Source organism: Necator americanus, chromosome I (assembly GCF_031761385.1).
Source record: "Necator americanus strain Aroian chromosome I, whole genome shotgun sequence".
NCBI lineage: Eukaryota > Metazoa > Nematoda > Chromadorea > Rhabditida > Ancylostomatidae > Necator > Necator americanus.
Genome location: NC_087371.1, coordinates 2,222,288 through 2,236,702, shown reverse-complemented (window position 1 = coordinate 2,236,702; position 14,415 = coordinate 2,222,288). Strand labels below are relative to the sequence as shown.

At 37.1% G+C, this 14,415-nt stretch overlaps 2 protein-coding genes across 2 annotated transcripts; both read right to left on the bottom strand.

The window, feature by feature from the left end:
• Window positions 1-451: 451 nt before the first annotated feature.
• Window positions 452-2,767, bottom strand: RB195_004242 (uncharacterized protein; the record flags this gene model as incomplete). The annotated part of the gene is made up of 5 exons (XM_064181164.1): window positions 452-616; window positions 1,691-1,901; window positions 2,275-2,377; window positions 2,441-2,552; window positions 2,615-2,767. 5 exons carry the CDS (start codon window positions 2,765-2,767, stop codon window positions 452-454), a joined length of 744 nt encoding a protein of 247 aa, XP_064033267.1.
• Window positions 2,768-12,530: 9,763 nt separating this feature from the next.
• RB195_004241 (uncharacterized protein) lies at window positions 12,531-14,203 on the bottom strand (the record flags this gene model as incomplete). Its single annotated transcript, XM_064181149.1, has 2 exons — window positions 12,531-12,696; window positions 14,148-14,203. 2 exons carry the CDS (start codon window positions 14,201-14,203, stop codon window positions 12,531-12,533), a joined length of 222 nt encoding a protein of 73 aa, XP_064033266.1.
• Window positions 14,204-14,415: the final 212 nt, after the last annotated feature.

Here is a 14,415-nt window from a genome sequence, read left to right as displayed (position 1 = left end):
AAATAATCAAATGCTCCACTGGGGTTATTTTTTCTCTTGAATTACAAAAAAAAAAACTAAAAAAAAACAAAGAAAAACTACGAAAACTACAAAAACTTTACAAAAATTACGATTACAACCTTACCCTAAATTACAGAAAAAAGGCTAGGAAAGATTAAAAATTCTAGAGAAAAAAAATTGGTTGAGTTGTGACGCGCCGCTCTTTTTAAAAAAAAAAGTAACTTCCCGTGCTCTTACGAAGAACGTTTTCAGCCGTGAAACCCGTGGTAATAGTAGTAAAAGGTACATTTCGAAGATCTTAGATGCAATCCGCGACCTGTTTTTTTTTCGTTTTCCAGAATTAGACAGATTTTTTAAAGATGAACTTTGTAGGTCGTTCTAGGGAACATTATTTTATACAGATTAAATGATTTCATAGCTTTATTTCATTTTTGAATGACTATTTTATTGATTAAAATGTTCTTTCATTTGCGAAAAACATAAGTCCTTCACCAATATAGAATAGCCATCGAGAAAAAACTTGTAGCGCTTCAACTCTTAGAGCAAATAAGCTCAGCAAAAATATAGTGTTGCTGGAGACATTCGCCAACGTTCCAACTAGTCGAATATAAGCTGCCTTAAAATTAAACTATAAGATTCGGAAGCAATCAATAATATCGGATGCATTTGTTTACACTCTCTTTACGCTCTCAAAGCATTAAAGGCATCACTCTACAAATCTGGCGTGTTATGGATATTCGTTGGAGTATATCGGATCTTAGATTATAGAATCAGGGGAAGTTCCGTTGTACCTGCATCACTGTAAACTGACGACTTCGAAATGCGGCTTTGGTTCCTTACGACGTTCTCTATTGCAACGCTCCGACTCTTGCGCCCCGCCCCCATCCGCGATTCGTCGAAAATCCATTCGGACGCCCCGATATTCAATTCATTTTATTTGACGAATCACAGGTGGGGGCGGGGTGCAAGGGCGGTCATTGCAATAGAGGACGTCGTAAGGAACCGCATTCCGAAGCCGTCTGTACACAGTTATGCAAGGAGAAATGAGCGGAACCAACCCTGTATTCATAATCTACGACCCGATATAGGTCTACTCCAACAAAAAAATCCATACCACGCCACAGATTCGTGGGACATTGCCCTTAAGGTACTCAGCGCTATCCTAGTTGGGGTGAGGCATTGTTCTGCAATTTTACGTCGGAAGTTACGGAGGGCGTGCAGTTCGCTCAGCTCATACGCAAATGATTTAAGGAGCGGATGGTCCCATATCAAGCGTGCTATGAAAAAAAAAAGAATGGACTGAAAGGAGCGCTGTGGAATGAACATAACTTCTGAAGCATGTTTGAAAATGGCAACGCAAGCGGAAGTTCACTTGCTGCGGAGTAAAGTTTCGCTGAAAGCTATCGTCTCATTGATTGGGTCCGTGTATTTTCAGCATTTTTTGTCTTATGGTCCGAAAAAGTGTGTGTGAAATTGCGTAATATTGCGATTCCAAGGGAGAAAATTAGCCTCAGACTAGTCTCCTTTACTAGGATAGCGCTAAGTATCCTACTATTATCTGCACTAAATTAATGCTGAAGTTATGTAATAAAATCGGCGGAATCCTCAAAAAAGGAACACGTCGTGTGCGTAAAAACTCCATTAATACAATTGTAAATTCCGTAGAAATCCCAAGTTACTACCGTAGTACCTGTGTTGCTTCATAATCTGGTTCTAATCTACTTTCACAAATTGATCCTGCTGCTACCACTAAGAAACACGAAGATGCAAATGTACATGCATGAAGTAACACAAGAAATGGAATAGAAGTGAATAAATCGGAAAAGCAATGATATGATAGTGTGGTGAAATACATTGTGGCCAACATTATCAGCGCAATTGACCATTCTTCTATCAAGGATCTGAAAAAAAATCAATAATTCATTCCTATCTCTGCCTCTCTCTCTAACCGTTTAAAAACTGAACAGTCGTAAAATATTCCGAGTTAAATTAGTGCATTGCGAGAAGAAACACCATAAAGCACCACTTTGGAGTTGAGACGAAAATTTTAGGATATGTGGTGCATTTGCACAATCTTGCTGACGCGTGCGGTTGCAAATGTTTGAATGCGTTGATATCGATTGAAGACGACTGCTTCTCAATCGATACGCAACCAATGCACTCAGATTTCAGGGTATTTTGTCTCCATTGCACGTTTTTCACTTCTTTGTACGTAATAAAATTATTACTGTACTTTCTGTGAGCAAAAATCAATAAAAGAGCATAAAAACATACTTAAACGAGTAGTAATACAATAGATGACCAACAGTAGCAAGTGCGTAACCAAGAACCGCACATTCCCATGAAAAATTCGAGACAAGCAGATAACGAGATAAGGCTGTAATCGGAAATCAGGCTCATAATCCAGAATTTTAAGTTTGGGGATTCACAACGTACGTACCAAGAATTGCAAATGCTCCTGTTGTGGCGAGTCTTGCATGTACTTGCATTTTTGATGTTAATGCTAAGAAGGAAAGTACTAGTAGCGGTAAACTGGACATCATCGCCGACGGCTAAAAATGTCGCTTTATTCCTGAGAACTAATTCAAAGGGGATTTCAAACAATTATTTGCACCTTAGTGAAGCCATTTGTCTCCAAATGTACGAGAAAACAAGTGCCACCGTAGATTCCTATGAGGCGAGCGGGTCCACCTTCATCCATCCCTTGATCTGCACCAAGCCGTGGAGAGGGTTGTGAGTAAATGACCCTCACTCCTGTTAGCTTCATATGAGAGCCTCTATAAAAACAAAATATCATTCGAGAAGGGACGATGAGACGTGAATGAGGTTGCAGATAGGTGTGTTGATCTGCGTTGTCGAAAAGCTGATCATCATGCTTCTGTGATTTTTTTACTCTCTGATGAGTCTATCGTTCTTTTTCCATGGTCGGAATTTAGATCAGACTGAAACGTGATGTTTTGTGAGTGTACCTGCGAGGTTTTTAGATGGAACCCTTTATTTGCCTGACGTTTCGGCTTTTTTCGCCGTCTTCAGATGGCTAAATAGAGGATGACTGGAGCAATGCTACGTTTATCCCGTCAAGTGCCACGCTACCCTGGGTCAGTGTTTCGATAATCATTCAGGGTAATGAAAACAGAAATCCATCTATGTAAAACACGTAAGACTATTTTCAATGTAGATGGGTTTCTGTTTAGGCCTATTTGAGCCTAGATAGAAACCCATCTACATTCGAATCCTCTATTTAAGCCTCTGAAGACGGCGAAAGAAGCCGCAACGTCAGGCAATTAAACGGTTCCATCTAAGAACCTCGCAGGCACACTATCACAAAACATAGACAGAATATGCCGAGGTTTCAAGACAAGAGAACATTCGAACTGAAACGTGGGATTTTTCAAAGAAAACAAGAATAATCTCGGAAAAGATGCTAGAAAGTAGAATACAGCTTCTATGTTGAGATTGGGGAGTTTCACATGAACTAGTAACAATATTGGAGTACTTTGTCCCTTCAGTCTCTCCACTAATCCCAAGGTAGCCGCTTCAGTTTTATCCTTAATACACAAATACAGTTAAAGGTAAAAAGTATAAGTGGGTAATCACGCGCAATGCTGCCCATCTGGCTGTTCCTCCGGGTGCCTCGTCTGATACAAGGCTATCGTTCCAGAACGATTGCGCCGGTCTGTGTCGCGGTTAGTTCCTCCTGCGCCAATCGCTCTTTCGCCGTCTACGCTCCCTCAACGGTTTAGACTTGCTGTAACCGCTGAGACGCGCAAAGAAGCTCTGAGACTTGTCGACGACCGGTCGTGTACTATAGGTTTCAGCTACAGACGTCACCACTTCCAAGAAACCCCTTTCGAGACGCTGCAGCCTCGACCGTACCGCACCAGTGTTTTGGACTTCGGGTCGAAGCGAGATATCCAGTGGCTCGCAGCCTTAGCCTTTTGCAATGAGATGTAGGACTTGGATCCACGAACTTATAGGGTCCTTATGACTGTGAGCGAGTTCTTTATATAGAGTGATTTCCGCTTGTTGTCACATGAGTGCCCGGCACAATTCAAATTCAAACTAACGAAACCGACAAGGCAACGCGATGGACAGTAACAACTTGTAACAAACAGGCATAACACTCCATATACGCCAGTGCAAGGTGCTGACAAATATGCCTTAAAGGCATCAAACTACGAATCTGAAGTGGTACGGATTTCAGGTGGAGTATTCGTATGCGGGATAGTAGATTATGGAGAGGGGGTGATTCCGTCAGTTTCTTGCTAATTGGCGTAAAAAACTGCCCGGAAGATGCCGCGCGTGCACAAGGCTGGCGCGCTCCGATCGAACTCCTTGTAGAAAATAGCGCGCCGGAACGCTCGAAGCCGTACCTTCCGTGCCGTTTTCTACGGCAAATGGGAAGAAATGAACAGAATCACCCTTCTCTCAATAATCTACAATCCCGTAAACGAATTCTCCACCAGAAATGCGTGCCACCACAGATTCGTGGAGTGATGCCTTTATTATGCTGATTGCTCTTCCATTACACATAACTACTATTAACTATTACAGAAGGATTTAATAGAGTTTTCTCGAGAAAACGTTGAGTCAAGAAAGCAACAGAGTGATTTTCCAGTAGGATAAAGGTTTCGGATGGATTCTACGCATATTTTAATTGTTTCTTTGAGTTGCTAATCTCCTTGCGAATTCTTTTTGTTCTCTCAGTGGAGTTTTTTTCTCGGGTAACCAGTGCCTTCTTTCTTTTGAGTGATATTTTTCTGTTTCTATGCGCTTAAACATTCAAGAGGAACTTTCTTCTGGACTTGGGAATCTTTCAATTCTCATTATTTCGAATTGCTATTTATATTAGCCGATTCATTTCCTGGAACTCAGGCTTCGTGTCTATTTTTCTGGATATATGTAACTTTTCACATTTTAACGGACACTTTTCTGTTCGCATTTCTTTCTTTTTCTGTTAGGTCGTGAATAGAGGTGAGATTAGGGATTTATAAAAGTCCCCCCGAGGGTTCTCAGTTGACACGTTGTTTGTCTCCTTGTAATGTTGTTTTTCATCATTCTTGAGATGTTCGAGAATAATAAGTTCGCACAATTAGGTTGTACTTTATCCATAAACTAGAGGTCTTGTCAAAAACTAATTTCTTGGACTTGTTCGATTAGATTTGGGTTTTCTTCAAAATCCGACCGCAAGGTTCATCCCCAAAGTAGATCGAAAAAGCGGTAATATTCTACTTCCGTTTGATCTAGTCTATAATTGACATTTTAAACTACTTAAGGATTACTTTACTCTACTTTTACTTTATTTTTACTTCCACTTTTATTATCCAACTTTCAAATTTAACTACTTTTCTACGAATACTAGCAAATAATTCTCATAGTTAGATAATTTTGATCGTAATCCCTCATATCTATTTACTCAATACACTATAAGTTTGTAAGAAATAAATAGATATGAGTCCGAGCGATAGAAGTATAAACGCGCATAGAGGTCATACAAGTATAGGCCTAATTTTACAGAAATAAACTGGTGAACTGAAAAAAATAGAACTTTTCACTATTTTAAAAATGCAGAATTTTCTGTACAATTAAGACATTTTTTCCTCTTTTCACGCCGCTATTCTAAAATCATATTATAGCTTCGTCGTACTGTTATTGTTGTTCTATTGTTTTTTCACCGTGTCCTCTATGTCCCACGGTTATCCATTACTATTTCTGGATGTTGTTCTTTTTGCGATCCAACTTATTATTGAATATGTCTTCACATTTGTGCTAGGTGTCTATTTTTTTGTTATTAGAATCCAGAAGCTCGTTCATTCTCGGTAATCACTTGTGCTAAACTTTGAGCCAGCTGCTTGCATATGAAAAAATTTCCTAATTATTTTCTTCCTTTAAAATGGAAAAAGAGAAAAAAAAACTAATGATGAATGCAGACGTGCGTTTGCCAGTAAGACACGTCAAATCCTATCTAATTATTCAATTTGCTGAAAAAAAAGAAAAATTCTGCAGAATGTTTGTCTAATGGTCTCATGGAAGACTCGTGAGGATTACTAATAGATAATACGCATGAACAAACTAGTCAACAAAATTAAACTTAAATAACTAACCTAATAAAATTAAATTAGTTAATTAACAAAATTAATAAAAGTTGATGGTTTTTCTGGTTTGCTTCGCCTCTAATTCTAGGATTCCATCCCTTATTTTTTCAGATAGAATACCTTGACTATTCTAGAGCTATTTGAACTAAAAGTTATTACCTTGCAGATTTTATTTTAAGGATTTCTGAGAGTCTCACCTTTCAAAGAGCAGGAAGAACGCAACCTTAGCAACTTTAAACTAAATACTCAATAAATTTGTAAACGTAATGAGACGTAATAAAGAGCTAACGTCCATGCTTACTTTAGCTCCGCTCCTTTAATTTTTATGATTCCTTAAACAAAAAATTCAATCAAGAACCGTGTTTGACAAAAAAAGTAGTCAAACTGCTACTATTAAATCTAAAAATTGCGAATGTTCAGGTTTAGAATAATCAGAAATGAGCAATCTCAAAGAATATTCCCTACATTTTACAATAAATAAAAATAAAATAAATAATAAAAAGTGCTGCCAGCACCTGTCTACCGTATCCATTGCTTTTTGGGAACCAAATATCATTGTGCCCTGGATTTTAAAGAGGTTTCTATCCCTCACTTCTTGCGAGTTTGATTTTTTACCTCAAATTACTCAGCATCGTTGTCACTATCGAGATTTGATTTCTACCACTACAAAACTAGCTACAAAACATCAGTCAATCATTTCCTGCATAGCTTTATTCAAAGAGATTAAAAAATGAAATTAAAAAAAAAGCGATGAAAAAGAGAGCATATAAACTGATCTTCTGTGTAGGTTCTTGATGTGGGGCTGTTTTTTTGCTTAAAGGCATCACTCCACAAATCTACGGATTTGAAGTGTAGTATTGTATGGGATCGTAGATTAAGAAGAGGGGGTGATCCTGTCCATCTCTTCCTAATTGCTGTAAAAAACGGCCCGGAAGATACAGCTTTGGGCGTTCCGGAGCGCTATTTTCCACGAGGAGTTCGATTGGAGCGCGCCAGCCTTGTGCGGCGCCGCATCTTCAGGGCCGTTTTTTTACGCCAATTAGCAAGAAATGGACGGAATCACCCACCTCTCCATAATCTACGATCTCGTATACGAATACTCCACCTGAAATCCGTACCGCATCGGATTAGTGGGGTGATGTCTTCAACGTTCCTGAAGAGTGATGCGTTAGCGAGATAAGTTTGGAAAAGTAAGAAGGGGATGGGGAAAGGATGATTGAGGATAAGTTTGGAAAAAGGAGGGTAAAGGATGTTTGTTTGATGTCCTAACTTTGACGCATTTCATTGCTGGAAATGGAACAATCATGAGATTCTCTTGGTAGAAAACAAACAAAACTAAGAATTTATGCCTGCTCCGTATCCATTATTTCTTTTTGGACAACCAAGATCCTGGATTCTGGACCATTATTTCTTTTTGGACAACCAGGGATCGTGGACACGAATGTTATGTATACTGAAATTACTCATTTTAGTCAATCCCTACTTCAAAAATACGATTCCGTCCATATTTCAAGATCAGCTGAAGGATTAAGACTTCGCTTTAAGTTCTCCTGAAAGGCTGCTTGTGAGGGAAACCAGTCAAGAGGTGTCACTACATCTTGAGGCCAGCTTTGTGTAGTTGTAATGAAATAATAATAATAATAATAATAATAATAATAATAATAATAATAATAATAATAATAATAATATTAATAATAATAATAATAATGCTAATTGTAATACCTTGATCCATGCCTGCGGAAATATTTGGATCTCTCTTTTTGCGGAGATCAGTCCTACGAAAGCTGTAAATCTGAGGTAAGCTGACAAAAAAAACTGTATGTTTTGTGATAGAAATAACAAATAAATAAATATAAATAGATGGAAAAAATAAAAACATGGTATTATAATGGTATAATAAATAATAAATTAATACGTACCGTAATATTATGTAGTATAAGACGCATTGTAATAATAAAATATGACAGCACTTTTTTTTGTGTGCGTTAAGGACATTCTTTGGAGCTGAGGTGATTCGTCATTCATTCCTGATGTTAGAATCGTGACGATTTTCGCCTACATCTAATGAATAAAGAATATCTCGTGCCTATAATAATATAATATTCATAAGTAACCAGAATTTATGCAACATTTTCTTATTTTTACAAACTCTGTGCACTTTTTTTTCTAGAAGTTCTTATTTAAAATTGTAAGGCAAATCTCGAACAGATTGCAATTAGTCGATGTTTCTTGCAGTTGCGGATGAAAATCTTGCAAAATTTCCCATAAATTCTCTCTTGTTTTCTCTTCTGCTAAATTCTCACATTCATCGTAGGATAATGGGGACAAATTTACATCTTCATATACATTTATTGGATTTTTCTACGGGAATAGGGAATTTTTACGGGAATCGAAAAAAAGTTTTCATGTAAACATTGTTTGTTTTTTATTCATGTGAATAGCAAATCATGATGATAAAGCTCTGGATCTACTGGAGTTCTAATAATTTGCTTAAAAAATGCAATGGGACCTAGATACATGTATGACCGAACTCACTAAATCCTACCTCCAGAATAAAGTAGAGCCGGAATTGGTAGTTAATTCGCATTCACTCGTCGTTTATTTATTTATGTATGTATGTATTTATTTATTTAAAAACACTCATAGGTGTGCTATAAAGCAAGAAAAAAACAAAAAGGGATAAAGCACACAACAAAAGAAAAGAACAAAAAAGATTAAGCTCACAGCAACCAAAAAAAAACCAAAAAAAAAAAAGAATTTTTCTCATTCTCATTAGAATTTCGCGCTTGTTTCATGCAGGAACTTTTGTCCTTTTCTAGGACATTGTGTTGTGGATTGACAAATTACTATAATCGAACGGCGTTACTCAAATCACCGTCGCCATGGAAAATCGAAAAAAAAAACGTTGGACTTTAGTTTTATCTCAGGTCCCGTGCTTGGATTTCGGCTCCGTGTGAGTTTTCCCTGTGCTCGCATGTGAAAACTTGGCTTAATGAAAGAAATTCGAGTCAAATGAGAAGTAAACAGGTCCAAATCCATATCTTACTGGGATTGTTGTTGTGTTCGCAATGAATTTGGTCGCAGTTCGGATCCGTAAATGTTTTTTCTTTCAAACTTTTTATTTTTTTTTCAACACTAGAGAGATCCTCAACCTTTTATTTCAAAGGCAGCATCGTAGAAGGAGACAATTCAAGAAAAAAACTAGTCTAATTTTTATCACTATTTGTAAAGCGGATTTGTACGAAGATTACGGTAGATTGTATATCGTTCCTTTTTTACCTCTATAATTTCTTAGCAAAAATTTTCGTTGAAAAAATTTGTGTTCTCGTCGAGTATTTGGCTGTTAGATAGGAAAATTTCTGAAAGGTGGAGTTATTACTAGTATTTTTGCTGGAAAAATTATAGGAGATCATACTTGGCTCCTTTTTTCAGCTGTATAATTTCTTATCAGAAATTCGGCAATGAACAGGACAAAAATTACGCTAGATCGTATTTGGTTCCCTTTTTCTATCTCTATAGTTTCTTATCAAAAAGTTTCGCTGAAAAAAATGGCCGTTTTCATAGTTCCCATCAAATATTCGGCTGTTATTAAGGGACATTGCTGAAAGGTGGGCCTATTACTGCTATTTTTTTCTGTCCAGAATTGTAAGGAAGGAAAATAGGGGAAAAATCCTGGTAGATCACTCGGGTCTCTTTTTTATCTCTATGATTTCTTATCAGAAATTCGGGAATGAAGAGGACGAAGATTACGGTAGATCGTACTTGGTTCCCTTTTTTTATTTCCTTTTTTATCTCTATAATTTCTTATCAGGATTTTTCTTTTAAAAAAATGTCCTTTCTCTTCGTTTTCATCAAGTAGTCGGTTGTTTGGAAGGGGGAAGTCAGAGAGCAAGGATTATTTATAAGTATAATTTTTTTTCCTTTTGCACAATTTTGAAGCAGGAAAATAGGACAAAAATCCTGGTAGATCATCATCATTCCCTTCCTTCAATCCATCCATACGAGTTCTTATCGGGACGCGCAAAGAAAAATGTCTATTCTCGTCCTTCTCTCTCATCAAATATTCGACTATAAGCGATGTTTTCGTGTTTCGCTTTGGTTGATGGAATGTCTCCGGGCTGAGTATTAAACGGAAGATGTTCTCGGGAATGCGCATTTTCGACGAAGTGTAGCCGTCGTCGCGCGTTCGTCCGTCGCTCCCATCATTTCTCTGCTCGGTTGCGACTATTTTTTCCTACATGTGCCGCCAGCCCTCATGTTTCCTGACGAGGAGAATTTTCGTGCACATACATACGTAGTTGTTTATCCTGAACATTTTCTATATTTGCATTCGCCTTATTTGTTTGTTATTTATCGTTACAGCCATCGTGTGTGTAATCCGAATCCTTGTTATATGTGATCGAATGCTTTTGACATGTGTGTGTGTATGAGCAACCTTGCCGTTTTCGGCATTTTATTTACGAGTTTAGAATTCACTGAAGCGTACACATGTTTACAAATATCCTCAGGCTATAGGTTTTACTGTAGCGACGAAAAGATCTGGACCGGATTGCGGGGAATATTTTTGATAATCAGAAATTCTAGAATAGTTCCCTGTCTGGAACAAGCGGAACTGATCTACGTTGATCTGCACACGGATTTCTTGGGATTTTCCCATGTAGGTAGGCAGGCAACCCCCTCGAGTGGGAAGAGTTTACCATAGTTTCTATGGAGCTCCTGCAAAAAATCCTTGAAAAAAGCGGTTCAAGCGAATACGGAGAGAAGCCATCATTGTGCTTTTGATCTACCCCGGTTTTTGATCTGCACCAATTTCGCGATCCTGCGAATAAGGCTGGATCGATTGGTTGACCTCGTCGTCCTTTTTTGTGATGGCTATCGATTTACCATTTTCTTTATTTATCATTTGTTTATCTCGCTGTTGCGTTAAAAGTTAATAGTTTTTTTTCTGATCCTAGAGAAGTAAAAATACTTTTTTCTTACCCAACGTAAACCTTTCCACCTCGCGCTCCTTGATATTTACGGACTATTCTGGAAGTCTCCATTTCCGCGCCATATTTCGCTCGAGAATGATTTTTTAAGCTATTTTCTTCTAGTTTTAGGGTGCAGTCTCATTTGTGGCTGTCTTATTTTTATTCGTTCTCCAATTTCCTAATTTTTCTTGGAAATATTTTCTTTCATATTTTCTCTGTTTCTCTTCTTCTGTGTCTCATTCGAATAGCACAATGTCTTCATTTGATTTTCTGATTTTACCAGAAGTTATCCGAATCTTCCCCGTAATTAATCCTACATCTAAAAAACACAAAAAAGTTTGCGATAAATTTCCCGAATATGTTGATATTTTTACGATGCGCCGGAGAAGTGCATCTATGATGTCTGAAGCGTAATGCATTTAATCTTCGAGCGTAGCCGATGTCTCTGGAGAATTCAAGTGATGTCCATTATCCGTTCTAATGATGTTTATTATCTCGTACACGATGACGTTTGGTCTTACGCGTCGTTTGATCGGGCGGGAAGTTTAAAAACTTTTTTTTCTCCCAATGGTCGATGATCATTAGCTCGTACGTGAAAAAAAAAACAGTTCGTTGTTATTTGGCTTCAGCTGTTGCAGTTTTTAAAAACCTGATAAAATTATTTTCAAAATTATGGAAGCGTTGAGAGCTGTTGTAGTTGTCGAAAAATTCTATGAATTAATCCTTGCTTCCATTGGAATTACAACACTCTAACTCCAATCGAAAGAAACGAATCAAAAATCCACCTATTTTTTGCAAAAATTATTGAAGTCCCTGAATTTTCGCGAGTTATGGGGTCCCAGAGGGAATTGCTCGAGGAATGGTTTTTTTGAAATTTATAGTTTTTTCACTGCCGTATAGCCGCATTGCTTTCTTGGGTTTCGCTGCTTCAGGCATCATTTCGTCTCAGAATATTTCTTAAAATTTCACTATTTTATTGAAAATATCTATGAATATTCATTTTATTTCTGGATATAAGATGCCTTCGGACCTCTTTATCCGTAAACGTCCCAATAATAATTGATTGAGAACTTTTGAATCGGTTTTTTAAAGAAATTTTATTCAGGCATTTAAGTCATATTTACGTACATATTTATGTCACTTTAAATAATAGGAAACATTTCCTGTTCCTAACTATGTCATACCTCTTATTCTAATCTCCCAGGAATCTTCTAAAGAGTTATGACGTAGTATTGAATCCTGCTATTAGTGTATAATCACCTCTCTCGATGAGTAAATGATATTTTGTGATTAACGGATCTATGAAATATCAGAAATTCTGAAGTGAATTGAAAAAAGAGGGCTACGCATTTTTATTTTGTCAAAAATTGAAAATTCCGGAAAATTTTTATTGTACTCGATATGGTCGGAATTATTTGGAGACTATACTCGTTTGTTAAGCGGTTATGTATGTCCTATTAGCAGTCTAAAGGAAAATTGGTGGCGGTGACAATAATAATAATGGCAATAATAATAATAATAATAATAATAATAATAATAATAATAATAATAATAATAATAATAACAATAATAACAATAATAATAATAATAATAATAATAACAATAATAATGATAATAATAATAATAGATTGCTGTGGTATAGTATTGTTTCCCCCAAAATTTCTACTTACATTTTCGCAGGGCCGTTTCCATTGGCTTCAGATCTTTTTTAAAAAAATTTACATAACCGGGTCTATGCGGCAGAGGAAGGAATCGTATGAACATATATGTGTGGGTTTTGCAAAATCTCACTTATGGGTTTCGTTTGAAGTAGGAAATGTGGAAAAGAAATGGAATAATTAGAAAAAAATATTGGAACGACGCAAAAAAATAGCTAATTTTGCTTTTATGAAAGAAATTTAAATTCGTTTAGTCTGTTTTTGCCAATTTGACGTTAAAAATGATCGCTATTCGTAATTTTAGCTTAAGAACTCTGAATACTTGCAAATTGAACACCGGATTATCGCTAGCTATAGTCCTGGAAGTTTCGTTTTTTTGAATTTTTTGAACTTTTTCGAAAATTTAACAATGAATACAAGGAAATAAGGCGGTTGTCCCATATCTATGCAGAGAATATTAGTATTATTTATCATATCGTATACCATATCGCCAATGTCGCTATTTTTTTGCAAAAAAATATTTTTAAAAAATCACTATAAGTATAAAGTAGCTAAAAAATGTAAAAAAAAAGTATTAGCTGAGAAATATAAAAAAGATTATATTTGTCGCCATCGTGTAATTATTAGTAGGAGGAAAAAAATCATTACTCAACTTCTGGTTCTCTAGGAAAGGTGTCCAGTAACTCAGTTCGCATGCCCCTACCGTATCTGGTCCAGGAGAAGAAGATAGCTTGAGGGTTGGGTGGAGCGATGACACCAAGCACCAGTCTCAATCCCGAACACTGATTGTCTTCAAGTCCTTATTTAACCCGCTGATAGCACGTCGTCGGTGCGTCACCGGTGAGTCACTTTTTAAAAGCGGTTTTTCTAAACTAGAAGCCTACAGTGCATAGAGAATTTTCTTGAATTGTTTTTTTTACAATTTTTCTGAAAATTAATCATTTGTTATGGCGAACATGAGTGAAACAATGAATCCGTCGAATTATTTTGATGCCTAAGCTTCGCCCGGCCACATATTTCCACACTCGACGACTACTTCAACTCCGAGCGCTCGTTCTTCTGGGAGAAGGGGGTCGACGGGCTGCCAGAGCAGAGAAGAGTTGAGTGGTAGACGAGTGAAAGATCTCTGATCCTCTAATTCAATCTCTAATAACCCCTAACCTCCTATTCCCACTGTCCCTAGCTACTATCTAGCAAAACCACAACCAAGGGAACGGACTTGGAAAAAAATAGCGGGGAAAGAAGACCCTGTTGAGCTTGACTCCAGTTTGACATTGTGAAGAGTCATGAGAGGTGTAGCATAGGTGAGAGACTTCGGTCGTCAATGAAATACCACCACTTTCATCGATTCTTTACTTATTCGGTGACCAGTTCGTTTTTAAAATATTTACAAAAGAGTCGTGGACGCAAACTTATGCTTTAACCTAGTAATATGTTTCAACGCTGGAGAGATGGGATCTAACATCACACCGTGAACCATACCAGAAAGTAATAGAATGGAGACAATCAGCAGTGCCTCTCCGTTTGAGGAGGAGGGACAGTTTCTTCTGCTTATTTGACCTACATGGCATAAATCTCCAAGTCCTCTCTTCTTCAAAATTTTCTTGAAACCTCAGCATTTGAGAACTGTATTTATGGTTTCTTATTATACCAACGAGGTCGAAAAACGTCAGAAAAATAATGAACTATCAC